Source organism: Leucoraja erinacea, chromosome 13, assembly GCF_028641065.1.
Source record: "Leucoraja erinacea ecotype New England chromosome 13, Leri_hhj_1, whole genome shotgun sequence".
NCBI lineage: Eukaryota > Metazoa > Chordata > Chondrichthyes > Rajiformes > Rajidae > Leucoraja > Leucoraja erinaceus.
In genome coordinates this window covers 24,556,381-24,584,133 of record NC_073389.1, presented here as the reverse complement: position 1 = coordinate 24,584,133, position 27,753 = coordinate 24,556,381, and the positions used below count along the sequence as shown (strand labels likewise).

At 42.3% G+C, this 27,753-nt stretch overlaps 2 protein-coding genes and 1 long non-coding RNA gene across 6 annotated transcripts in view; 2 read left to right on the top strand and 1 right to left on the bottom strand.

Annotated features, from left to right (window-relative positions):
* The window catches only part of med14 (mediator complex subunit 14), a 72,920-nt gene extending 64,620 nt beyond the window's left edge, over positions 1–8,300 (top strand). For both annotated transcript variants that reach the window (XM_055644620.1, XM_055644619.1), the window contains exons 28-31: positions 284–391; positions 1,250–1,375; positions 4,418–4,607; positions 7,673–8,300. In XM_055644620.1, coding sequence (XP_055500595.1) covers positions 284–391; positions 1,250–1,375; positions 4,418–4,607; positions 7,673–7,746 — 498 coding nt within the window. In that variant the 3' untranslated portion in view covers positions 7,747–8,300. The remainder of the gene's footprint in view (positions 1–283; positions 392–1,249; positions 1,376–4,417; positions 4,608–7,672) is intronic.
* Positions 8,301–12,789: 4,489 nt separating this feature from the next.
* Positions 12,790–27,753, top strand: part of LOC129702699 (uncharacterized) — a 16,128-nt gene continuing 1,164 nt past the window's right edge. The window contains exons 1-4 of one of the 3 annotated variants that reach the window (XR_008724420.1): positions 12,790–12,867; positions 17,097–17,218; positions 20,682–20,992; positions 22,202–22,371. This is a non-coding gene — a long non-coding RNA (uncharacterized LOC129702699). The remainder of the gene's footprint in view (positions 12,868–17,096; positions 17,219–20,681; positions 20,993–22,201; positions 22,372–27,753) is intronic. The other 2 variants (XR_008724421.1, XR_008724422.1) reach the window with 2 other exon arrangements.
* The window catches only part of atp6ap2 (ATPase H+ transporting accessory protein 2), a 26,382-nt gene continuing 21,190 nt past the window's right edge, over positions 22,562–27,753 (bottom strand). Inside the window, exons 8-9 of the mRNA XM_055644616.1 lie at positions 24,053–24,172; positions 22,562–23,796 (exon numbers count right to left, since the gene is read on the bottom strand). Coding sequence (XP_055500591.1) covers positions 23,602–23,796; positions 24,053–24,172 — 315 coding nt within the window. The 3' untranslated portion in view covers positions 22,562–23,601. The remainder of the gene's footprint in view (positions 23,797–24,052; positions 24,173–27,753) is intronic.

Genomic DNA, 27,753 nt, shown 5'->3' with positions numbered 1-27,753 from the left:
GGGTATGGAGAGAAGGCAGGTACGGGATACTGAGTTGGATGATCAGCCATGATCATATTGAATGGCGGTGCAGGCTCGAAGGGCCGAATGGCCTACTCCTGCACCTAATTTCTATGTTTCTATGTTTCTAACCCTGCAAAAAATCCACCTTTACGTTTATTGAACTCAAACAAAATAACAATTACATTAAATAAATAACCTGCTATTTTTGTTATTAATCACTTTTTCATATATTACCATCCTAGCATTACAGGTATATAATTGTTTGTTTCTGTTCGATAAGGTTGCTGGACCACCATTTAAAGCTAATACACTAAATGCCTTTGCCAAGCTACTGGGAGCTCCCACACACATCCTGAGAGATTGTGTGCGCATCATGAAACTAGAACTGGTAAGTGACATTGTAACGGAACATTAACAGCGTCACAACATTCTAGTAACATCATATGATCCCTCTGAATACTTCTTTAACCAGGCATAATTTGTAATATTTTTCAGTCTATGATTTTAGAGCTAATTATTGCTTGGAATGAATGGATTTTGCAAACTGAGACTTTAAATATGTATGTAATCATTTTTGCCCCGCTTAAAATTCCTTCTTGTGCTCCATTTTAATATTTATGTAAAAGAACTTATGCAACTAAATATATTACATTCACTTAATGGCAGAGTAGTTTTACTACAGTATGTGTGTAGTTGATTTTTACCTGTCTTTCTCATGAAGTACTCCACTGTTTGCAACTTTGTTTGCTGGCAGTTAAGTTAGAAAAGCAAACTGAAGTGGATAAAACGGAGTGAAAATTTGAAACCTATTAACACTGTTGCTTTAAGTTTTGCAGTATTAAATTTAAGAACACTTTCTCAAAAATCTTCTTTAAAATGGTCTGGAGATATACCAGCATTAATAACATTGTGCAACTATGTATTACTTTTAGTTATTTTTTGTCATAGAATTCTACAGATTCAGAATTAGCTTGGGAAGAATTATGAATTTGAGAGTAATATTTTAAAACTTTACTTGAAGTACTAATCACAGAAGAAAATATTGAATATGGTATATTTGCACATTATACTGACAAAATATTTAAATAAATACTGAAAATTATGAGAATTATTTGGGGTATGTAGATATTTTCCAACACAGTTCTATTTGTAGAAAATAAAAACTAATACTATACATCTATATACCCAAAATAATTCTCATCTTCATTTTGTATTTCAATAAATAATGTTCTATTTTGCAATGAAGTTTCCCGATCAAGCAACCCAGATAAGATGGAATGTGCAGTTCTGCTTGACAATTCCTCCCAGTGCTCCTCCAATTGCTCCACCGGGAACACCCGCTGTGGTGTTAAAATCCAAGATGCTGTTCTTTGTAAGTAAAGCTCCTTTACTTTGAGTTCCTTGCAGTTTAAAGTCAAGTGATAGTAACTCATAAATGTAAGATATATTGGATTTGGTGCCATAATAAGATAATTATTAAAATGGGGTGTCCTGTGTATTCAAAAATGGCAATGGTGGTAGAGGGAGCTAAACTTCATGATAGTCAGGTGCATCATTGACTACGCTGGCTGACCAGTGATGGATGTTGTCAAAATATCCCTCCCGTGTGAATTCTGTTTTCTTTGCTCACTTAGTGTTAGTGTTGATTCCTTCCTCTCATGTCCTGCCTCCAATTGCATATTATTGTAGCTCCAAACCTTTCTGCGCACAATTACCAACTCTTGGTGACCATCCCAGTGAAACAATGGATATTTTTAATATTGTTTCAAGTGAAGCTTCATTTTCTTCATATAAAGCCTTTGTTTGTTGCCGCTTTTGTTCTGCTCCACCTGACTCTCTAAATTCTTGCTTTGGCAACTGTCCTGACTTGTTCAACACAACAGAACTTGTCATTGATGAATGCAACTTTAGCGTTGATAGTGACAGCAAGTTCAACTAATTTACTGTCCATGATGTCGTTCCACTTAACAAGGTGCAAAGTACTCAGATTTTCTAATAAATCTTGGAAACTTTTGAATGTAGAAACAAGGAACTGCAGCTGCTGGTTTACAACAAAAGACACAAAGTGCTGGAGTAACTCAGGGGGTTTGGAAAACATGGAGAGGTGACGTTTGGGTCGGGACCCCTATGGCCCTTATTTGGACAATGGCTTTTTAAGAATCTTCCTTAAGATGCTCTTCCTTCAGAGTATCCATATGTTTCACATACAGATTTCAATGAGCAGGCTGGTTTGTGTACTTAACATAAGACTACCAAAATATGATCTCTGTCTGAATGTGATTAATCACTTCCTTATCAATCTTTGCATCATTAGATAGTACACTTCCAAGATGGGTAAACATTTTGGACTTGTTTAACTGATGATACAGCTTTTAAAGATGAATAGTTTCATGATTTTTTTAAAATACATTTTTTTATGGCATTTATTGCCCATAATGTCTTTGGAAAGGTGGTGCTGTACTGCTGCCTTGAACCACAACAGCCCTGATGATGAGACTCCCACATACCATCGGTCAGCAAGTTCCAGGAAGTTCCATTGGTAAAGTCATTAAATATCAGGGGTAGCTGGCTCAACTCTAAGTAGAGATAATCACTTTTCTGACACTTTTGTGGTACAATGCTATTTGCCATTATCATCCCATGATTGCACATTGTGTGGATGCTGTTACAGGAAGGCACAGGCAGCTTCATTTTATTTGAGTTGCAAAAGGAATTTAACATTGCGCAAGCATTGTGCAGTACATCCCCACTTCTGACTTCATGATGAAAGAAAAGTTCTTGATGAACAAGCTGAAAATCATTGGGCTAAAGATTAAGTTGGCCCTGCAGTGAAGGTCTGGGTTAAATGACCTCCTACAGCTATAACTATTTCCATTGTGGGGGTATGACTCCAACCATTGAAGTACGTTTCCCTTGATACCAATTGACACCAGTTTTCACTGGAGCACCTTGATGCCACACTCAATAAATGCTGCCTTGATGTCAAGGGTAGTTGCTCTCATCTCAAGTTTAGACTAAGGTTGTGACGAAGTCCAGAGTGGATTAATTCAAATGTGACTAAATATGGATGTGGGGAGAAGGCTGTTGGTGAGTCAGTGCTACTTGATAGTACTGTCGATGAGGTTTTCCATCAATTTGCTGATGATGAAAAGTGGAGTAATTGTTCAGTCATGAGCCATATTGGATATGTTAAGCTTTTTGTGAATAGGACTCATCAGAAATAACTGAGTAATTTTCACGTAGATTACAATGATGTAAATATACTGGAATAGCTACACTGATTGTTCTACAGCCATAGTCTTTTACTGCAGCCAGTACCACCATGTAGTCAAATTGACTGATGACTGGCATTTATGATGGTTAGTTCACAGGATTAAGCTCTTCTATTCATCATTTCTGGAACAACGTGACTGTGAATGCTTCAACTTGATTTTTTTGCACTCTTTTGATGGTCCTGCCATTATTAAGGATGGAGATGCTCTTGGAGCGGTCTCCTTAAATTAGCAATTTAATTGCCCACACCATTCGCAATTGGATGCGGTTAGATATCAGAGCTGTTCTTTATCCTATTGATTGTCAGACCATTCAGCTCTATTACATACCGTTGAGCATGTATATAGTCCTGCATTGCAGCTGTACTGAGGTGGTGTCTAATCACTTTTAGTTATGTTAGTTGTTGCTTTTTACTGCACTCCTAGAAGGAGGGTCCATCCCTTGGCTTGAAAGTAATGATAAATTGAGCCACAGGCTGGGTAACAGAGTATAGGTGGAGTGCATTTTATTTTACTGCTGATGATTCACAACCTTGTGGCTTCCAAATCTGTTCCAAGTCTAATATAGAATTTAAAATCCTCAGCACGTCAAGCAGCATCTCCTGAAAGAAAAACAGTTGATATTTTGGGTTGAAAACTTGGAATACATTGGAACTTCATCAGTCTGTGTTTACCCAATATTCCCACAACATTGGAGGGTGTCTTTGGTGACAGGACTTTGTCTCTACAGGGATGTGCAATGGTCACTTCTACCATTGCGTGAGCATTGTCAGTATAAATTGCAGATCTATTCCTATTCTGTAGAAAGTCTTCCTTGAAATACACAGTAGTGTGCAGTCAAAAGCAGAGCAAAATTCTTGAAAAATACATTTGGAGACCTCTGTTGCTATTTGCAATCTTGACAGATCAGGGAATTAGCTTTTGTGGATATTCAATTAGCACCTCCAATGTACTGATCGCTAACTATATCATCTGAATTTGGCCACAGAAGACCTAATGAAACAAGGCCCATTACAAAGCTAGAATTGGGAATAGAAGATGAATTGTTGGTTGTTTATGTCAGAGTTTGTAATTCCAAAATGTAAGACTACTTTTTCTTCTATGTTTCCTCCATAACCTTCATCGCTCTTATCTCCCAAAAGCTGCAACTCACTCAGCGACTGACAGTTCCACAGGAACCAATCAGCATTATTGTGCCAATTGTCTACGATATGGCAACAGGGGCAACACAGCAAGCTGATATTCCAAGGCCACAGAATACATCGGGAGCAGCTGCAACGATGGTTAGCAACATTTTGAGGAGGTTTTCAGAGGTGCACCAGTCACCACAGGGTAAGCCAAAAAAACGATTCTGTCATCCTTAATTTAATAATTTCAAGGTGCAGAGAACTTGTATTTGATAGTGTGTAGGAAGAAACTGCAGATGCTGGTTTAAACTGAAGATCGACACAAAATGGTTCAGCAGGACAACATTTTGATGGGAGGTTTTCAGAGGTGCACCAGTCACCCCACAGGGTAAGCCAAAAAAACGATTCTGTCATCCTTAATTTAATAATTTCAAGGTGCAGAGAACTTGTATTTGATAGTGTGTAGGGAAACTGCAGATGCTGTGATTGGATAGTCAAAAATTTCTGAAGATCGATTATTCACAAAATTGCTGGAGTATCTACTCATTAATTTATAGCAGGACAGTGCATTGCATCTCTGGAGAGTGGGTTCAGGAATGGGGTAATGCTGGATTAGTGCCCTGTGCCGAGAAAAATACCCTTCTGAACTCAGATAACTTGGATATCAGGGGAATATGCCCCATTTAATGTAAAAATGAGTACAGATATTGTTTGCCTAAAACCCTGGGGCCACCCAAGTCGCTATAAAACCAGCTTCTCGATTTTTCTCATTTCTAGAAACAGCTAATAGACTGTTTTAAACCCGCCCCCTTTGGCTGAGGGGCATCATTACCTTTTTCAATATTACTTTCATTCAGTTCTATATCTTTCTTCTTCTGTCTATATCTCTCGTTTCCTTTTCCCCTGATTCCAGTCTGAAGAAGGGACTCGACCCGAAACATCACCCATTCCTTCTCTCCAGAGATGTTGCCTGTCCTGCTGAGTTACTCCAGCATTTTGTGTCTATCATGTATTTCATAGTGCTCCACTGTTTATTAAATGACCGAATGATCACTGAAGAAATGCTAGAAAAGTTTGTTTTGGAACAGGAATGCTACAGGTTAGCACGCGACAAAAGCTTTACACTGTACCTTGGTACAGGTGTCAATAAACTAAACTAAACAAATAGCTTATTGCTGAGAAGCATAATCTGCAATCTGGTATCTTTCTCTTTGCTTTACTGTTTGTACTTTGTGCTTGGCTAGATTATATTCATGCATACTATTATCAGATTTGATTAGATAGCACAAAAACAAAAGTTTGTCACTGTACCTCAATGCACGCAACAATAATACACCTAAACCTCGACCTTCTGGTCCATCAGCCAGAAATTGCTGTGCTGCAAAATGGGGTCTGTTTGCTGTTTATTTTGAGGTACTCTGTGCTGTCTGACCCAAGTATAGATCTGGAACCAGAAACTATGCTCTGGTGGTGAAATAATTATTAATAGCAGTTGGTAGGCCGATAATGCCAGGATACTCTGGTTAAGATATAGTCTGTGAGGGATCTGTTGCTGATGGGTTATGTCAAAGAACTTGGAAGTATCGTGATGCAAGTGTTTTTCATTGTTACATGCAGTAGGATGAGGCTGGGATTAGGCTTTAGTTGGGATGGAGGAAGAGGAATCATTTGGCCAGGAAGGTCACACAGAGAGTGATAAATATTCCAATACAATGGCATTTTTTATAGGTCATTTATATTTTTACAATATGAACTCCAAGCTTTATATTGTTCTTGATTGCAAGATACAGCATGAAAATGGACCCTTTGGCCCACCAACACGCTGACCATTGATCCCCCATTCACACTAGTTGTTCTACTTTCACATGCCCTTCCTACACACTTAGGGGCAATTTTTTTTAGAGACCTACTTACCTACACACCCGCATGTCTTACTGATGTGGGAGGTAACTGCAGCACCCTGAGGAAGCACACTCAGCCACAGGGTGAACGTGCAAACTCCGCACAGACAGCACCCGAGGTCAGGATCAAACACGAGTCTCTGCACTGTGAGGCATCGACCCTACCTGCTGCGCCACTGTGCTGCCCCTGGTTAAAATCCATTTAACCATTGGTTTAATACTGACGGGATCAAAAACCCAGACTGTAATTGATAAAGGCTGTAAAATCACTTTGGGTGCAGTAACCATTTGTCATTTTGCTACCAAGTTCCTAACTCTTTGACTGTAATGATATAAAGAATGCATGTTAATCTCCTAATTTGAGGAAAGACATCCTTGTGATCGAGGCAGTGCAGCGCAGGTTCACGAGATTGATCCCTGGGATGGCGGGACTGTCATATGAGGAAAGATTGAAAAGACTAGGCTTGTATTCACTGGAGTTTAGAAGGATGAGGGGGATCTTATAAAAACATATAAAATTATAAATGGACTGGACAAGCTAGATGCAGGAAAAATGGTCCCTATGTTGGGCGAGTCCAGAACCAGGGGCCACAGTCTTTGAATAAAGGGGTGGTCATTTAAGACTGAGGTGAGAAAAAACGTTTTCACCCAGAGAGTTGTGAATTTATGGAATTCCCTGCCACAGAGGGAGTGGGCCAAATCACTGGATGGATTTAAGAGAGAGTTAGATAGAGCTCCATGGGCTAGTGGAGTCAAGGGATATGGGGAGAATGCAGGCACGGGTTATTGATAGGGGACGATCAGCAATGATCGCAATGAATGGCGGTGCTGGCTAGAAGGGCCGAATGGTCTCCTCCTGCACCTATTTTCTATGTTTCTATGATGCATTGATGACACATTGTATAACTACTTGTTAACTACTGGCTGTTAACAAGTGCTAACAGTAGTAGTTAACAAATCGTTTATGCCTGATGGCCGTGCAGCGGTTGTTATCCATGTTTGTTTTTAAAAAAAATCCGTATGGTGAATGTTTTTTTCAATCTTTATTTAACAAAGCGAATTCGTATTTCCGTACGAAATACGGAAAACTAGCACGGGGAGCAATCGGCCCAATCGGCTTAAGGCCGGCCCTGAATCCATGCAGTCACAGGGAGAACGTGCAAGCTCCACACAGACAGCACCCGAGGTCGGGATTGAACCCGGGTCTCTGCACTGTGAGGCAACAGCTCTACCCCGCCCCCCCCTTATTGTTGCAGAAGTGCTTATTTCAATACATGATCAAATAAACTTTGTCGAAGATTATGGTGCATATGTTCACTTGTTTTATTTGTTTGTATGACTACTAATGTTAGTTACATTACTTTCACAGGTGACTGCACAATCTATGCAGCCGTGAGGGAATTGATGGCAAACCTTACACTGCCCCCTGGGGGTCGACAGTAATGCTCCACATTCTGGATTTGTGGTTTTGTGGAGAAGATGATTTTGTGCAGCATAATTAATTGGACAGATTGTGATGCAAAACAGAATTAAGGATTCTTAGTATTGTGCTCTAATGCAAGTTAAGAGCATGATTATTCTTCAGGGATTAACTTTTTCCAACAAAAGATACATCAGTTTGTATACGTGCTGTTATATAGTGTATTTTATAAACTACATTTCAAGAAAAATATAAAATCTGGAAAGATTTCTGTTTGAGTTAGAATTAACCCTAGTTATAATATTAACGAGGAAAGGATTAGGTTATGATTATGCCCAAAGATGTTTTGTTTTTCTAGAGAGAACACAAATGTCAGTTTTCATATGTTCTGCCATAGCAGCTTGAATTTCATTTGTTCTCATACTTATTTGTTATATTGATGGTTGTTGTAATGTAAAGTGTGAAACTTTAATGGAGCTGTATTTTATTATGACTGCTTTAAATCTTTACAGAAAACTTGAGTCCTTTGGTATTGGCTCAGAAACAATATTTAATAAACAAGTAAATCAAACCACTATTCCTTGTAATATACTCAGTAGTTTGAACATGGTGTAGTATGTACAGCAGCAAACATTTGCCTATGAATTAACCTTATTCTTGCTTCTCAAAGCCTTTTCTAAAGTTGTTTTATTTTACTTTTTAATTTACAACAACTTCACAACATGAAATAACTTCTAAACAGTTACTTAGTGTTAATATTTTTCTGAAGGTTTATGTATCAATAATGTTTTACTTTTATTCATATTTTGTTACATAATGAATTTTAAATGAATTATTTTAACTGTTTTGTACTTTCTCTCATATAAACTTTTGAATTAACTTATGTTGGCATGAAACATGAAGATCTGATGTACTGGAGCAAGTGTTGCAGTATTGGGTGTAATTTTGGTTGACCAGTTATAAGAAGGTATCATCTATATATTACTAAAACTCTGTTCTTGACCGGTTTCGGCTTTCTGTGCTGCGGTTTCCGAGAGTACGCCGCCACCTACGGCCGTCATTTTTGGCCACCTCGCTCAGAGCCCCCCTCCGCCGCGTGTGTGCCGAGGATTTTTCCCGTCGATTAAAATTGACAGAGATATTAATGTTTTTACAACATTCCCCATTCTCTCTGCTGCCCCTGCTGGAGGGAGGGGGAGGGACTATAAAACCAGGAAGTGGTGTGCCTCAATCAGTCTCTGCAAGTGGTGTGCCTCAATCAGTCTCTGCAAGTGGTGTGCCTCAATCAGAGCTCTGAATGACACTGACAAATGTCTACAGCACTGTGAGTATCCTTAATTTGGTTTGAAAATGAAAATATGGTTAGAGGTAAAAAAAGCACTGCCTGCAAATGGTTGTTTGGGTTTGGGTTGAAGTAAAAAGGCACTCTCTCTCTCTCTCCCCCCCCCCCCACCCCTCCCCCCCCCCCTCCTCCCTCTCCTCCCCCCTTTCCCCCCCCCCCCTCCCCCTCCCTCCTCCCTTCCCCCCTTCCTCTCTCTCCCCCCCCCCGCCACCCCCCCTCCCCCCCTCTCTCCCTCCCCCCCCCCCTCCCCTCCCCCTCCCCCCCTCCTCCTCCTCTCCCCCCCCTCCCCCTCCCCCCCCCTCTCTCCCCCCCTCTCCTCTCCCCCCCCCTCTCCCTCCTCTCCCCCCCTCTCCCCCCCTTTCCCCCTCCTCCTCCCTCCACTCCCCCCCCTAACCCCCCCCCCTCCTCGCCCCCCCCTCCTCCTCCCCTCACCCCTCCTCCTCCCCCCCCCCCCTCCCCCCTCCCCCCCCCCTCCCCTCCCCCCCTCCCACCCCCTCCCCCGCCCCCCTTTCCCCCCCCAATCTATCCCCCTTTCTCCCCCCCCCCCCCCCCCCCCCCCTCCCCCCCTCCCCCCCCTCCCCCCCCCCCCCCCCCCCCCCCTCCCACACCCCAACCCCCCCCACCCCTCACCCCCCCCCTCCTCCTTCCCCTCCCCCCCCTCACCCCCCTCCCTCTCCTCACCCCTCCCCCTCTCCTCACCCCTCTCCCACTCCCTCTCCTCACCCCCCTCCCTCTCCTTCATCACTCCCCCCTCTCCTCCCCCCACCCCTTCTCCTCCTCCCCCCCCTTCCTCCTCCTCCCCCCCCCCATCTCCTCCCCCCCCACCCCCCCTTCCCTCCCCCCCCCCTTCCCTCAAACCCCCTCCCCTCTCGCCCCCCCCCCCCACCCCCCTCTCCCCCCCCCCCTCTCCCCCCTCTCACCCCTCCTCCTCCCCCTCCTCCTCCCCCCCCCCTCTCCTCCCTCCCCCTCCCCCTCCTCTCCCCCCCCCCTCCCTCCCCCCCCCCTCTCTCCCTCTCTCTCTCCCTTCTCTCCCTCCCTCCCCCCCTCCCCCCTCCCCTCTCCCCCTCCCCCCTCCCCTCCTCCACCCCCTCCCCTCCCCTCCCCCTCTCCCCTCCCTCCCTCCTCTCTCCCTCCTCCCCCTCCCCCTCTCCCCCCCCCCCCTCACCCCCCTCTCCCCTCTCCCCCTCTCCCTCCCCCCCTCCCCTCCCCTCCCCCCCTCCCCCCCCCCCTCTCCCCCCCCCCCTCCCCCCCCCTTCTCTTCCCCCTCCCCCCCCCCTCCCCCTCCCCCTCTCCCCCCTCCTCTCTCCCCCCCTCCCCTCCCCTCCCTGCCCTCCTCACCCCCCCTCTCACTCTCACCCCTCACTCGTCTCCCTCCTCCCTTCCTCCCCCCCACCCCCCCTCCACCCCCCCTCCCTCTCCCCCTCCCCCTATGTGTCGGTAGATAGGGTGGTTATGGGGTAAAAGGAGCAAATTAATAATATTAATATAGTATCAAGGGGGGTAATTAGCGTGAGTGCGGGGGGGGGGGGGTATAGTTAGTGTGTGTGACGCTGCATGCCGCCTCCCCCCCCCCCCCCACAACCGCACGTTGGGGAAACAGACCCAACGGGTCTGCACTTGGTCTAGTAAAATAATAAAAATGAAATGCAGATGCTGCTTGATACCAAAGATACCAAAACGCTAGTGGTTCAGGCTGCATTGCTTGAGAAAATGGATTTCGGGACCTTTTTTAAGGCCTTAGTTAAGGGTCGTAGAATGACACACCAGGGAAACAGGCCCTTCAGCCCAATATTTCCATGTTAACCATGATGCCCTATTAACACTAGTCCCACCCATATCCCTTTGGTCCCTGTCTATTTTTTTTCCTATAGCATAGGAGGTTGAGGGATGACATAAATGGCAAATAAAATCATGTAATGAGGTTGATGTTCACAATCTTTTCTCTGGGAGAAGAGGCGTCAAAATGAGAGGTGCAAATTTCAGACGAGATGTGAAAGATTTAAAAGGGAACCCAAAGAGACACTTTTCCTACAAAGGAAGTAGGGTGTATGGAACGAGCTGCCAGTTGTAGAGGCAGGTAAAATCACAATGTTTAAAAGACATTAGGATGGGAACATGGATAGAAAAGGTTTAGCTGGAAATGGGCCAAACGTACGCAAATATAATGAGCTTGGACAGACACATAGTCGGTATAGATGAATTACGCGGAAGGGCCTAGCTTTGTGCTGTGTGGATGGAGATAAGTATTATGGAGCAGTAAACATTAGCGAGGGTAAAAATTTCGCAGAATAAATAAAGGTACAAAGTCGAAAGTGACTGCGCAAAATGTGGTAGCCCGGCAAACAAAATAACCAGGAAAGTGTTAAAAAGAGATTCAAATGGTGTTCCTGATTTCACAAAGGAGCCACCATTGGAATCAGAAATTCGTGCATGGGGATTATTTTATTTACACAAGCACAAATGAATCTGGTGACCATTTTACCAAAACTTCCTATCAGTTTTGGCCAGCAATGCCTTTGACCTCTTCGTGGCTGTGCGCGTCCACGAGAGCATTGCCAACTTTGCCCGCGCGTGCACGTCTCCGGGCGCGCGCCGCCAATTTGCGCGCGCAGCGGGCTGGCCGACACTAGGTTCGGAAGTGGTGGCCGGCTGTGCAAGTTTTGCGGCAGATTCCCCCAAACACTTAGCCGGCTACCGTGTGAAGTGTTGGAAACCAACATTAGCTTCATCTCGAATGTGATGCAATCGGAACTGAATATTCGGTTTAATTATAAAGGTTACAAATATTGGATGAAGGCAGGCTGGTGTCTGCTGAAAATCAGGGACTGCCCTCTCTGGGCTTCGTCAGCACCGAAATCGTTAAATTCTAGGTATGTTACAAAACGTACCTGAATCGTGGCTGAGCATCTGCCCCTCCCCTTGTGTGTGATTTTGGAGCTGTTTGGAGGGGGCGGGTTTAAAACCCGATTTTTACTAGGCTGTTCCAATCGCAGATGTTCAGCCTAGTAAATCATTAACGGAGAATCGCTGCAAGACCCGGTCCCAAAAGCTATTATTAGTTTTATAGGCCTCGAAGAGTAGATAAAATAAATTTAAAAGCTCTCGTTCATTCCGCAAGCTCTGGCAGCCCCAGGGTTTTATAAAGCAAACAATTAAAGGTATGTACCTTATTTTTACATTAAATGGGGCATGTATATAACCCTATAATTATAATTTTCTATAGCGAGTAGCTCATTTTGGGCTTTTTATATCCCCCAGTATTTTTCTCGGCATTTGAGGGCACTAATCCAGCGCGCTGTCAACATTCTAAACCTGCGCGTTCCACATGAACCCACTAGAAAACCGATTTATTTACAGCAATTGAACACTAAATTCCTTCCATTTGGCCTATAAATTAATGTAAATTAGATATAAAAATCATGTTATATTGTGAATTATTTGTGAATAATCTTTGGACACTTAGGCTATTTAAAAATGTTAATCTTTCCTTAAGAAATGTGCTTTTGACTATCTAAGATCACAGCTTTTTTGTAATGCCCATTGAAAATCAATAGGGAACAAGATGCTAATTTCCGAGTATGAAAATGGTCATAACTTTTTTAATACTTGAGATATGAAAGTGAATTTGGTGTCAAATTAAACTTATTGTTATGCTTTATCTGATGGGATAAATTGCAGACTTGATTTTTTTAATCTCAAAATTTTGTAACATTGCTATAAATTCCACAACTTTCTTAGTGACACCAACTCGATTCTGCAGATAAAAAGATGCACAAATTCTTGCAGATCTCAAGGAACAAAGGTGAGGAAATGAGGATGATATATACTTTTTTGCATATCTTTTATTCATTGTTCTTTATCTCTCGTCTATATATCTCGTTTCCCCATATCCCTAACCAGTCTGAAGTGTATCGACCCAAAACGTCACCCATTCCTTCTCTCCGGAGATGCTGCCTGACCCGCTGAGTTACTCCAGCATTTTGTGCCTACCTTCTTTCCTACACATGCTGCCTGTCCCGCTGAGTTACTCTAGCTCTTTGTGTCTAATACATAACAGTATTACATTCTCAGATTTGTCTTAACCCACACTTGATATATTACTACAAAGTGCCACGAAACGAGCAAAGCACAAAGTGTACAACGCACAAATCCATTCCTTCTCTCTTTATTTAAACAAAAAACGACACAAAGTGCTGGAATAACTCAGCCGGTCCAGCAGCATCTCTGGGGAAAATGGATAGGGAACGGGATCCATGTCGGGACACTTCTTCAGAGTGATTGTAGAGCTGTGGAGGGGAGGGGGGGGGGGGGGGGGGGAGTGTTTTGTAGTTACCTACAATTGGAGAATTTAATGTTTGGGTTTAACAATTTCACAGTGCAGCAAAAAATTTAACAGTGTTCTTTTCTTTTCATGTGGCCTGTTTTGTATGTAACAAATGGAAAAAGGAAATTCTGAATCACCATACAAATCAAAATAGCACAATATATTGGGGGGACTGCTCTCTTTCGCTGTGGCCCACAAAACCATGGGAAGTGGCAAAGGAGTTCTTTATATGGAGAAACTTTGTGAACAGTTAATGATAAGTATTTGTAGGTGGAAATGGAGGGGGGGTGGGGGGGGGGGGGGGAGAAATAGGTGGAAATCCATGTGGTGCACAGGGGAAGGGGGAAAGTAGGGGGTTTATGGGGGAAGAAGGGAAAGAGGGGCAGTTTGTAGTTACCTAAAGTTGAAGAATTCAATGTTCATACCTTTGGGTTGTAAGCTATCCAAATGGAATATGAGGTGCAGTTCCTCCAGTTTGCATGTGGCCTCACTCTGGAGGAGGGCCAGGACAGATAGATCAGTATGGGAGTGAATGAATAAGTATTCACATACAAGGAATTTGCCTTGGTGCTCCGCCCACAAGTGACAACTTGACATACAGTGACATGAGAGGAGTTAAAATAATTAGCAACTGGAGGATCCAGTAGGCCTTGGCAAGTGTCCAGTGAAAGCCGATGTACAAGTGGCCACATCAGGAATACCGGATGTAGTAGATGAGGTTAGACGAGGAGGATGTCAACCTGGATGGAGGTGAGGGAGGAGGAATAGGGACAGGCTAACCATTTAAAGTCCTCTTCCCATTGACCTTTCTGTCCTGGGAATCCTCCACTGCCAGAGTGAAGCCACACGTGAACTGGAACAACAGCACCTCACATTCTGCTTGGGTAGTTCACAACCCAGCGCCATGAATATCTAAGATCCCTTCCTTCCCCCACCTCCCCCATCCTGTGTCCCAACTGGACATGCACCCATTTTCCCCCTCCTTCCACCTACATTCCTTCATCTAGTTTCATAATTCACAACTCTTTAATCCTTTAATTTCTTTTCCTCTCTAGCCTTCATCCAACCAACTGCCTAGCAACACCTCCTGTCTGTCATGAAAAAAGTTTTTGACTTTTGGTCTTGAAGTTATCTAATTTATATCTGTTATTTATAAAGATTCACATGATGGGTAGATTTTCAAAATCTCTCCAGTATTGTAAAAATACACATATGGAAGATTTCATATGACCAGCCCATGTTTGTACTGATAACAAAATGTCCTATTGTTATATCTCCTAAAGAACAAGCTGAAAAACATCACCAAGGTTACCATGCCAACCAACTTCGAAGTAGAGATCAGAATTTTTAAAATACTGTACTATATTCAATATTTTGTATGGTATTTTGAGCAAATAATTATTTGGGCACAAATGTGTATGGAATGCACCACCAATCCCACTCCCCAACCCGCCAATACTCCTAGATTGATCCAGAGATCCTGGTCTTCCTTGGGGTCTCCTCAATCAGTGGTAATGCCAAATAAAACTTGGCAGATGTTGATTGCTGGTTGATGGGCCACTTGCCAGTGTAACATCTGGAGCTTGTTGCCAACGATGTGGATTTGCAGGCAAGTTAGCAGTCACAAAATTGGCATCTTTGTGATTGACTAGCTACTCCATCAAAAAAAGACACAAAGTGCTGGAGTAACTCAGCGGGTCAGGCAGCATTGCTGGAGAACATAGATAGGTGATGTTTTGGGTCGGGAACCTACTCCATCAATCTCACCAGATTTCTGTAGAAAGAAAATAATTCACTTAAATCACAGGAGTAACAAACCGAGGATCCCACTCAATGTGATGTCCCACCAAGCCATTTACTCTACTTTAAAATAGTTTTGCCGATGACCAAAATCCCAATGTAAAAATTCCATGTAGCATATTGAAGTTTGCAGACTGTAACTTGGGGCTTAAACCTCCACATTGTTATGGAAGTAAAAGATGGCAGAGGATATTTACGGTTACTATTACTCTTACCAGATGGTTTACCTCATCAGGTTCCTTAAATGACTATAATTTATGCAAACTCAACAGTATTTGTTTGTTATATGTACCAACAGCAGAACAATAATTGTTTTACTTGCAGCAGCTTAACAGGTCCGTAGATGCAATGTACACAAATATATAATTATAAAATATTTAAATAAATTACAATAATACTAGTACAAAAGAGAACAAAATCTGTAGTGCAATCAAAAACACAGTCCATGGAAGTCCATTGTTGCTGAGGTTGATGTTGTAACTGTGATAAAATTAATTCAAAATTTGTGATCCTTTGGGCTTCCGTGTAGGACATAACAGTTGAATTATTACTAGATGTTTTTAAACCTGTATTAAGAAACAAGAATTTGTTCTGTTTACATTTTAGATGTGATTCAATTCTACAGGTCTACTACATGCCTCATGGGCAGGCCAACAGACAGCCAGAAAATGTTGATTCATTTGAGTCTTTTTATTTTTTGTGATCATTTTCACTTTGAAAAGCAAAAAAATAATTGAGGAAATAAAGGTTACACTTTGAAATATTACCTGAAAGATTGTTTAGTATTATTCCTACCCCTCTGTGAATCTCTTCATGACTTTTCTAATCCACTTTGTACTGTTTTGAAGCTCAGTAATCTTCTCCACTGCAGAGTCCAGTTCTTCCTGTTGTGAACGCCTCTCCCTCTATACATTCTACCCTGTTACAGTTTTTCGGCAGCTGTGGCTTGAGCCATCTTAACCTCATATTGTGGAAATAATTTCCTACACTAATCTATCATTATCTACCTCTCCTACTTACTTGACTGAGCATTTTTTAACCAGGCCTAATTTACCTGTTGGAAGAAGGGTCCAGACCTGAAACGTCGGTCTGCCCATTTCCCTCCACAGAGCAAACTAATGAGATCATAAGCATGGTTTTCTTAGTGGGTGACTAGTCCAGCAGAAACAAGGGACTCCAGATGCTGGATTACGCAAAAGGGCACAAAGTCCTGCGGTAATTTAGCAGGCCAGGCAGTTTCTCTGGAGAATGTGGCTAGGTGACATTTCAGGTCGGGACCCTTCTTCAGACTGATTGCGGGGGGAGAGAAGAAAGCTGAGACAGGAAATGTGTGCACATTTTGTCCCATCCTCTTCCAGTTTTCTTCCACCCTCCCCCCACAATCAGGCTGAAGAAGGCTCCCAACCCAAAATGTCGCATATCGGGTTCTCCAGAGATGCTGCTTGACCCGTGGACTTATTCCAGCTTTTTGTGTTCAACCACATATTTGACTTGTATGGCGAGAAAAACAGTGCTGAAGTAAACCGTCTGTCGAGGAAATAGATAAGTGATGTTTTGGGTTGGGAAATCAGAACCCTTTAGAAGGGTGGAAGAAAGTTAAGGGAAAAGGGAAGTGGACAAACTGATAGGTGAATACAGGTGGGTTGGCGGGGTTGACTGTTTCTGTGGTGCAGTAGGAAAGCAATCACCATATTTAAATGACTAAAATAGGTTTAGCCGTTTTTTTACTATGAGTAAAAACAAGGCTTGTTCATACAGATTTAGTTATGAAGTCCTTCTGGATTTAAATATCAAGTCATGCCAATCACTTTCTTCTTTTAGTGTCTTGGCTAGGGAGACACATTGTTATGTAGTATGTCCCATCAGGTACTGATCATATTCATACCAATAGTATTTTGATTTTTCAGATGATTAAATGTTGCAATGAGCTGATGCACTCTGTGGAAATGAGTGTTTACATAGAATGGATAAAAAACTATAGACAGGAGATATTTGCACTTCTACAGGAATGTCAGCAGATTCCCAAGAGGTAACTCATATAAATTTATTTCAGTGATACAGGTTTTTATATTTTACATGTCATTAATGTAAAGGTGCTGTCAGAATAGCATAGGCATAGAACTGTATGAAGTATGTAGGTAAGCAAGCCAAGAATATAAAGGAGGCTAGTAAAAGCTCCTTTAGGTATGTGAAGAGGAAAAAAATAGTTAAGACCAAAGGTAGTCCCTTGAAGACTGAAACAGGTGAATTTATTATGGGGAACAAGGAAATGGCAGACGAGTTGAACAGGTACTTTGGATCTATCTTTAATAAGGAAGACAAACAATTTCCCTGATGTACTAGTGGCCAATGGATAGAAACATAGAAAATAGGTGCAGGAGTAGGCCATTCGGCCCTTCGAGCCTGCACCGCCATTCGATATGATTATGGCTGATCATCCAACTCCGTATCCCATCCCTGCCTTCTCTCCATACCCCCTGATCCCTTTAGCCAGAAGGGCCACATCTAACTCCCTCTTAAATATAGCCAATGAACTGACCTTAACTACCTTCTGTGGCAGAAAATTCCACAGATTCACCACTCTCTGTGTAAAAAATCATTTTCTCATCTCGGTCCTAAAAGACTTCCCTCTTATCCTTAAACTGTGACCCCTAGTTCTGGACTTCCCCAACATCGGGAATAATCTTCCTGCATCTAGCTGTGGGTCCAGGATGACGGAGGAACTGAAGGAAATTCACATTAGGCAGGAAATCGCATTGCGTAGACAATCCCCAGGGCCTGGTGGTCTGCATCCCAGGGTACACGAGGAGGTGGCTCTAGAAATTGTGGACGCAATGGTGATCATTTTCCAATGTTCATTAGATTCTGGATCAGTTCCTGTGAGTTGAAGGGTAGCTATTGTTATCCCACTGTTCACGAAATGAGGGAGAGAAAGCAGGGAATTATAGACCAGTTAGCCTGAGATCGGTGGTGGGGAAGATGCTGGAGTCAATTATCAAAGACAATAGCCGTGCATTTGGATAGCAGTAACAAGATCGGTCCAAGGATCGGTACAATATACATTAATGATTTAGATGAAGGAATTAAAATTAACATTAGCAAATTTGCAGATGACACAAAGCTGGGTGGCAGTGTGATCTGTGAAGAGAATGCTACGAGGATGCAGTGTGACTTGGACTGGTTGGGTGAGTGGGCAGATGCATGGCAGATACAGTATAATGTGGATATATGAGGCTATCCACTTGGTTGGCAAGAACGGGGAGATAGACTTTTATCTGAATGGTGTCAGGTTAGGAAAAGGGGAAGTACAACAAGACCTGGGTATCCTAGTACATCAGTCAGTGAAAGTAAGCATACAGGTACAGCAAGCTGTGAAGAAAGCTAATGGCATGTCGGCCTTCATAACGAGTTTTGGAGCAAAGAGGTCTTTCTGCAGTTGTGCAGGGCCCTGGTGAGACCACAGCTGGAGGATTGTGTGCAGGTTTGGTCTCCTAATTTGAGGAAAGACATTCTTGCTCATGAGGGAACGAAGCGTAAGTTCACAAGGTTAATTCCCGGGATGGCGGGAGTGTCATATGAAAGAATGGAGCGACTGGGCTTGTGTTCACTAGAATAAGCGAGTTCGGTATTACAACTGCGCATGCCCAGGTCATGGGTCATTCGGGATAAACATTCTCGTCAGCTGAGCTACTGTGTGTGTACGGACCTGCGTATTCATTTCAATGAGATTTATCAATAAATGTATCCGTCAAATATGTCAGCATTAGGCCACAGCGTACTGCAGGCTACACAAATCCACAATTGTATCTTTTTAAATTATTGACTCAATGCAGCACCAGCCTTGAAAAAGCAAAAATGCCTGGAACGAACATGTCAATTATCAAATCCCTGGCATTAGCCTGAGTCACAGCCATTCAAATTCAATATTGATTTATATGAATTACAAGTTGTGTGGTCAACCAATTTGAGGCAGTCCTTGCATTCCTATCTAAACAACCTTCCTGGATTGAAGGAAACGAGAATGTGCTGTGCGGGGGTGGGGTGGAAAGTTCAGATTGGATTCGAACAGGCTGGTTAAACTTTCGAGGGGGGTTGGCATAAATACAGATGCTGTCGCTTTTACTTCTGGCTTTGGTTCCAGTTTGTCAGGGCACACAGTTGGGAGCCGGGTCCGGGTGACTAGGCGAAGATAATTATGAGAATTTGCAGCCATTTGAACCGCAGCCAAACTAGAGGCTTCACTCAGGAGTGGATCGCAGCTCACCAGCTGACGGGACCTGTTCTCGCTCTCCTTGAAGGAGGCGTCGCCCGCCCCAGCGAGTGGGAAAACGCGGAGCCAACCCGTAATATGTGTGGGAGCATTTTCTCAGTCACTTTGTCGACAGTTGGGGTGGGGGATCTGGGAGAGAGAGAGAGCTGACGCACAGACGGAATATAATAGTTTAATAACGACCCATTAAAATCCGCCACTCGGCAACCTGGGCTAATCTGATCTGATCGCCCTCTTGTTAGCTCGCTGCGTGCCCGATCCTAACGCAGAACCTCCATAAAACCTTTGGCCTTCGGGTAACACCTGCACAAAGAGCCTCTGCTAACAAGGGCTGGCGCGGTGTGGTCAACGTGCACTGGGCGAGATGGCCGGGGGAAACGCACCGCAACCTTGGGACAGCACAGACCCTCCACAGGGCCAACCCTGTACTCCGTTTTCCTTGGAGATGAATTGTTGCCTTAATGGTACATTCACACCGCCTGTAGGTAAAGCATCAGCCCATACCACAGCCCAGTCGCTGCCTGCCTCAGATTAAATATATTTTTACACATAAATTATGAATAAAGATAAGAAAATGTTTCAAACAAAAGTAATCTTTTCTTATTCCAGTAGCAAGCACATTAAGGATTAAATGAAAATAATAAATTCTTTAACTTTTTGAATATCTCATAATTGCAGATTAATGAATAGAACTGGGACTGTGTAAGTAGTGTGTGAACAGCAGAACAAGAAAGGAAGCTATTGAGTTGTCAGAATTCTAGAATAATTCCTTGGTAGAATATTAACAATTTAAACAGCGCTGCTTTCACTTTTTATTAATCCCGAATGACCTTTGACAAATCCCATGATTCCTTGCATTTATCGAGATACCGAACTCGCTTATTTAGAAGGATGAGAGGGAATCTTAAAGAAACATAAAATTATTAAGGGATGGGACACGCTAGATGCAGGAAACATGTTCCCGATGTTGGGGGAGTCCAGAACAAGTGGCCACGGTTTAAGAATAAGGGGTAGGCCATTAGGAACTGAGGATGCGGACCCATAACCCTGTTTAAATGATGGAGAGGGTCAAAAACTTTAAATTCCTGGGCGTGCATATTTTCGAAGATCTTTCTTGGACCCAGCACACTGATGCAATCATAAAGAAGGCACATCATCACCTCTACTTCCTGAGAAGATTACGGCGAGTCTGTATGTCAAGGATTCTCTTGAACTTCTACAGGTGCACAGTAGAGAGCATACTGATTGGCTGCATTGTGGCTTGGTTCGGCAACTTGAACGTCCAGGAGCGGAAAAGACTGCAAAAGCTGTGACCGCTGCCCAGTCCATCACCGGCTCTGACCTTCCCACCATCGAAGTCACTGCCTCAAAAAGGTGACCAACATCATCAAAGACCCACACCATCCTGGCCACACACTCATCTCATCGTTGCCATCAGGAAGAAGGTACAGGAGCCTGAAAACTGTAACAACCAGGTTCAGGAACTGCTTCTTCCTGACAGCCATCAGGCTATTAAACACAATAGCAAATAAGGTCTGAACTATAACAGATTATAATTATTAATGCACTATATTTGTTTATTTATTGAGTATGTGTGAATGTGTATATATAGACACTGAACTTTTATTTTTCTCCCGTTGTGTTATGTTTACATGTTCTGTTGTGCTGCAGCAAGTAAGAATTTCATAGTCCTATCTGGGACGTATGACAATAAAACACTCTTTGAGATGAGGAAAAACTTTTTTACAGAGAGTTGTGTAATTCTCTGCCTCAGAAGGCAGCGGAGGCCGATTCACTGGATGCATTCAAAAGAGAGTTAGATAGAGCTCTTCGTGCTGGCGGAATCAAGGGGTATGGGGAAAAGGCAGGAATGGGGTACTGATTGCAGATGATCAGCCATGATCACCTTGAATGGCAGTGTTGCAACTGTTGTATATGTATCTATGTTGTGCATTTTGCAGATAGTGCTTTCTGCAACCATGGTGGCGATAGTGAGTGTTTAAAACAGAAAGAGGGTGTCAATTAAGTAGGGAATTGTGTGTGGTGTTTCTTGTATTTTAGAGCTAATAACAAGTGTTCCCTCTGCTATGCTTCTGTGTTGTATCTTTGTGGAAAAACAAGGGCAACCAGAGGTGAGCTGAGCTGAGCTGCAGGTTACTCACTCGCTATTATGCTTTTGCAGCCTTAATCAGGTTGCTGGTCCAGCTACGTCATTGGTCAGGTGTGACTTCGGCATGGTGGTTAGAGATTGGATAATCATAGTGACAATCCTTGTCAAGGGTAGGTGGTTAGATTCTTGCTGGCCTTGTGTATTAAAATGTTACTATATAATTTATGGCATATTCTCTTGTTGGACTAATGGATCATATCAGCTGACTGAAACATTTGTATGACAGATACAATGGATGCTAGAGTGGAGCTAGCAGTTGAGGTCAGTGTTGAAGAGATCTATAATTTTGAATTTGATGTGATTAAATAATAGAAAGAGGAGCTGGGCCTTGCACTGGAAGAACAAGTCTTCACTGTAGGTAGAGTATTAATGCATTTGTAGCTTTAAAGAAACAAATCCAGCAAGTTGTTTATATTTGTCCACAAAAAGCCATTGTGTTCAAAATGCAGTATTTAAATTGCTATTTTATTTGCTTCAAATTTTAATTTGGAAAATTAGTTTCTGAAGTAAAAATTAAATTCATGACTGAATTTCAGTGCATCCGATTGTTAAATTACTTTGTTCTTTTACAGTAGTTAAAACAGTTTGAATACACTCACAGAATTTTTTAAACAAAACAAAGCTTGAAAGTGTGTTTCGCAAAGAGCTACAGCAGCTGCTTACTCTGAGGTCGCGTAATGGCAAAGATCTACGAAAAATTAACATGTCGGAACTGAAGCCTGGAGGGAAAGAGGTAACAATGGTAAAGACACAGCTTATTTCCATATCACTTTTGCATTTCAGCGTAATTAGGGGAGAGAGGAAGTGTCTTGCCTACATTCTCAAGTATTAACAGAATGTGTCATCTATCTGTGTAAAGTTTCACTAGCAATTTCTATCTAACATTTGTAACCACAACTGTATTTTGGAAGCTTACTTAAACATAGTCGATGTTCACATCAAACCACACAGGAAATTCTTTATTAACATCACAAAATAAGCATTCATAAATAGCAGGATCAATCATGTATACACAATAACTTTTAATCATTACAATACCAGTGCTGTAACAATTACGATTAGACTACAGAAAAATAATTGACCACCATTCAGGACTATCGTAGTTTACATTTCTTACCACATTCACTAGCTACGACAATCAAGTCGTCTTGCAGTGCATTTCAGGCCATAATTGGCAGATCTATTCATAACAGTGACAGTAACAAATCATAATGCAGAACACAATGGCAATATACAGAGCAAGAAAGACATGGACAATATTTGCACACAAATAAGATGGAAATTAAAGACTTTGTACTGTTCAATGGATAAGCAGAAGTTAATCTCTCAGCTCACAACTGCAGAATAAACAGTATACATAGTAACATTAACTATAAACGGTAAAATTAGGCTAGCTCATTAAGTAAAGTTGAGAAGATACCGAACTAAATTGTGATCAAATCTACATAGGATTGCAGAATCAGACAGATTGCATCGATTCTTAAATCAGGTGTTGCATACTGAAAATTTATGTTCCAAATACATTTGGGCAAAATTATTTGCTTCAGAGTGTTTTTGGACAAGGCATAATCAACATTAAGCATCTTCTAAAGTATTCCAAGTTCAGTAAGGGCTTCCTTAACCTAATGTTCCTCAATTTTATTTCCGACCAGCCTGCCTCCTCCTTACCATTCCCAACTCCCACCCCTGTATTTTACTTAAACCACTATCAAAATGATAAAACAAAAAAAACATGACCAGGTAACATCATCAATTCAAGCTGCAGATTATAACCATGATAACCAAATGATATTTTATCAGTACTATTTAACATGTTACAATGTGTTTTCAAAATTCTATCATATTCTTCACTGCAGTAAGAAAGAACCCTCCAAGAAAGAACAAACTAAGTGTTTTTTCCAACTATTTCCAGAATTTTTGAAATTTCCATTATCACTGATTGTTTTTTTTTTAACTATATCAAGCAAGCAGCCTATTCCATTTTAATTCGCTGACTAGTCATTCTGTAAATAATGCTGTCATAGCCAGGATCCATGTTCCATAGGTTGTAGGCAACGACGATCACAGATAATGCAAGACCTATCATCAACCAAAGGATAATATTAAACACAACGGCATAGTTGTAGTTATATTGGTAGGCCAAACCATACGGACTGCCTGGGTTGCTCTACAAAGAAAATAACAGGAGGTTAATAACATGCCAATGTCTCCATTAACCGAAGTCTTGAGCAAAATCTAACATGCATTTAAGCAAACTATATCATACCATAACACATTATACCATTTCAATATTTTAATTGTGTTTAAGTATTTACATGGCATTTATAAAAATGCCTATCAATACAAGCACTTTCATATCAAATGTAAATTTAATCAGAATCAAGATAGTTGGACTATGGGAATAATTTGTATACTATACGTACTATGGATGGAGACTGCAGGATAGATCTAGTTTTTCTTAGAAGAGGAGCCTCAAACGTCTTTACCGTCAGCAACTCAATCAAAGCATTTTCATTGTAAATGGAAAACACATCGTCTGCAAACTGAGAAAAATACAAATTTGTACTTGTGCTTAATCAAAGTGAAAATACATTTCTAAAAATAGTAATCACACAAATTGTATCCAAGCACTTGAATAAAGAGGGTTACACAAAAAAGCTGGAGAAACTCAGCGGGTGCAGCAGCATCTATGGAGCGAAGGAAATAGGCAACGTTTCGGGCTGAAACCCTCACCCGAAGGGTTTCGGCCCGAAACGTTGCCTATTTCCTTCGCTCCATAGATGCTGCTGCACCCGCTGAGTTTCTCCAGCTTTTTTGTGTAACCTTCGATTCTCCAGCATCTGCAGTTCCTTCTTAAACACTTGAATAAAGAGCATTGGCCACTTTTGAAATTTAAAGATCAAAATGAAAACATACACTTAAATTGTTTCAATCGCCATTAAAAAATATTGAAATATCTGTATGAAATAATTGAAGTTTACTAAGTGGTAGTTTTATTTTTAGACCACTTTTAGACAATAGGTGCAGGAGTAGGCCATTCGGCCCTTCAAGCCAGCACCGCCATTGGCTAATCATCCCCAATTAGTACCCCGTTCGTGCCTTCTCCCTATATCCTCTGACTCCTATCTTTTAGAGCCCTATCTAGCTCTCTCTTGAAAGTATCCAGAGAACCGGCCTTCACCGCCCTCTGAGACAGAGAATTCCACACTCATAACTCTGTGAGAAAAAGTGTTACCTCGTCTCCGTTCTAAACAGCTTACCCCTTATTCTTAAACTGTGGCCCCTGGATCTGGACTCCCTCAACATCGGGAACACGTTTCCTGCCTCTAGCGTGTCCAATCCCTTAATAATCTTATATGTTGCAATAAGATATCGTCTCATCCTTCTAAACTCCAGAGTATACAAGCCCAGCCGCTCCATTCTCAGCATATGACAGTCCCATCATCCGGGGAATTAACCTTGTTAACCTACGCTGCACTCTCTCAATAGCAAGAATGTCCTTCCTCAAATTAGGGGACCAAAACTACACACAATACTCCAGGTGTGATCTCACTAGGGCCCTATACAACTGCAGAAGGACCTCCTTGCTCCTATACTCAACTCCTCTTGTTATAAAGCCCAACATGCCATTTGCTTCCTTCACTGCCTGCTGTACCTGCATGCAACATTTAATGTAGCAACATGTCCCAAAGTGCCAAGAGGCATTGTTAGGAAACAATGCTTTCCAAATTAATGACACGGTATCATGAGGAATCACCATGAGATGGTGAAAAATCAGTAAGGAAATCCAACAGAATTATTCAGAGGTAAAGTGAAAGGAAGTTGGTATGGGGGGGGGGGGGGATCAAATTGGAAGATTTAACTACACGTTTGGATAATATTTAAAAGGGGAATAATTTCTGAATGTTTTCGGTGAATAATTGTTTTAAATTTGAGGATTAGGGTCAACTCGATTGAGGACAAGGGGCCAGCTGAACATGTGTATTGTTAAGTTTGAATACAAAATAGTCATACTTAACAGCTAAGAAACAGACCCTTTGTCCCAATTTGGCCATGCCATCCAAGATGCCCAAAATTAGTCCCATTTTTTCACGTCTGGTCCATGTGCCTCTAAACCTTTGCTATCCATGTACCTGTCCAAATGTCTTCTAACTATTGTAGCTATACCCACCTCAACCACTCCCGCTGGCGGCTCGTTCCATATACTCACCACCTTCAAAGGTTCCCTGTCAGGTTCCTTTAAAATCTTTCACCTCTCATCTCAAACCTATGCCCTCTAGTTCTTGATTCCCCTTTCCTGGATAAAAGTCTGTGCATGCACCCTATTTATTCCCCTTATTTTATCAACCTCTAGGTTCACCACTCAGCCTCTTGCACTCCAGGAAATGTCCTTACCTCCACAATCTCTCCCTCTAGCTCAGGCCCTCGTGTTCTGGTAACATTCTTGTCAATAATCTCTCCACTTTTCCCATCTTAATAGCATCCTTAATATAGCAGGGAGACCAAACTGAACACAATTCTCCAAATGCAACCTCACCAATGCCCTGTGCAACTGCAACTCAATTCCCTGATTGACAAAGGCCAGCATGGCAAAAGTTTTCTTCACCACCCTATCAAATGCGACACCACTTACAGGGAACTCTAAACTTGTATCCCTAGATTTCTCTACAATACTCGCAGGGGCTTATCATTCACTGTGATAGTCCTGCCCTGGATTGATTTACCAAAATGTAACACCTCACACTTGTCTGAATTGGCAGCACAGTAATAGAGCTGCTGCCTCACAGTGCCAGAGACCCATATTCCATCTTGACTGATGTCTGTGCTGAGTTTGTACATTCTCCCTGTATCCTGACTACGGGTGCTGTCTGTACAGAGTTTATTCGTTTTCCCTGTGAATGTGGGCTTTCTCTGGATGCTCCGGTTTCTTCCTACATTCCAAAGACGGGCAGTCTGTAGTTTAATTGTTCTATAAATTGCCCCTAGTATGTTTCCATGCTGTATCTATAACTAAACTTCTCCAGATTACAATACTCACCTACACACGAGGGCGAATTTATGATGGACAATTATCATGCCAATCTGTACATCTTTGTCATGGGTACCTGGAGGAACCTCATGCAGTCACAGGGAGAATGTGCAAACTCCACTCAGACACAACCCAAGGTCTGGATTGCACATGGGTCTCCGGAGTTGTTCTGCCCAACTTGGTCCTGGATCACATGATCTATTATCTTTTAGATCAGAATCCCATTAGACTTTGTCAAAGGAATTAACCATGTCGTTGCCATCACAGGCATAATGTGCATGACCCTGAGCAGTCTCAGCAGGATAATCAATGCTACAGACAGAGACATTATCCCCAATTTCACTTCCAACATGAATGTCATGTAGCAATAAGTGGTGGAAATACTGTTCTACATTGACATCTGCAAAACATTTAGTTATAAAAAAACCCCAAGAACTGTTGAGATGAATTGATTTGTTGAGATAATGTTCATGGCTTAGCACTTTATGCAAGATGGGAATTCAATTCAATTCAATTCAATTCAACTTTATTGTCATTGCACAGATACAAGTATAGGTACAACGAAATGCAGTTTAGCGCCTGGTCATAGTCATAGTGCAAGATAGCAGAAGTAGAAAATAAAAATACAGAATAAGCATACAATAGAGTAAAAGAGTACTGGTTAACAATGTGTGGAATGTGGATGGATTAGAAAAAAAAAAACTGGTATAGGCAAATACTGTATACAATTGGGGGAGACTAGAGATATCTAGCGACGGGACTCTGAGTTCAGCAGTGTAATAGTGTTATTGAAAAAGCTGTTCCTCATCCTGCTTGTGCGAGACCTGAGGCTCCTGTACCGCCTCCCTGATGGGAGGAGGGCAAACAGTCCATGGTTAGGGTGGGAGGGGTCCTTGATGATTTTCCCGGCCCATCTCAGACACCGTTTTCGGTGGAGGGCATCCATGGCAGGGAGCGGGGCACCGATGATGTGCTGAGCGGTTTTCACCACCCGTTGTAGTGCCTTCCTGTCAGCTGCGGTGCAACTGCTGTACCATACCGTGAAGCAGGTACCATACCGTGAAACAATAATTTCCTTCGTCTTCTTGGAGTTGA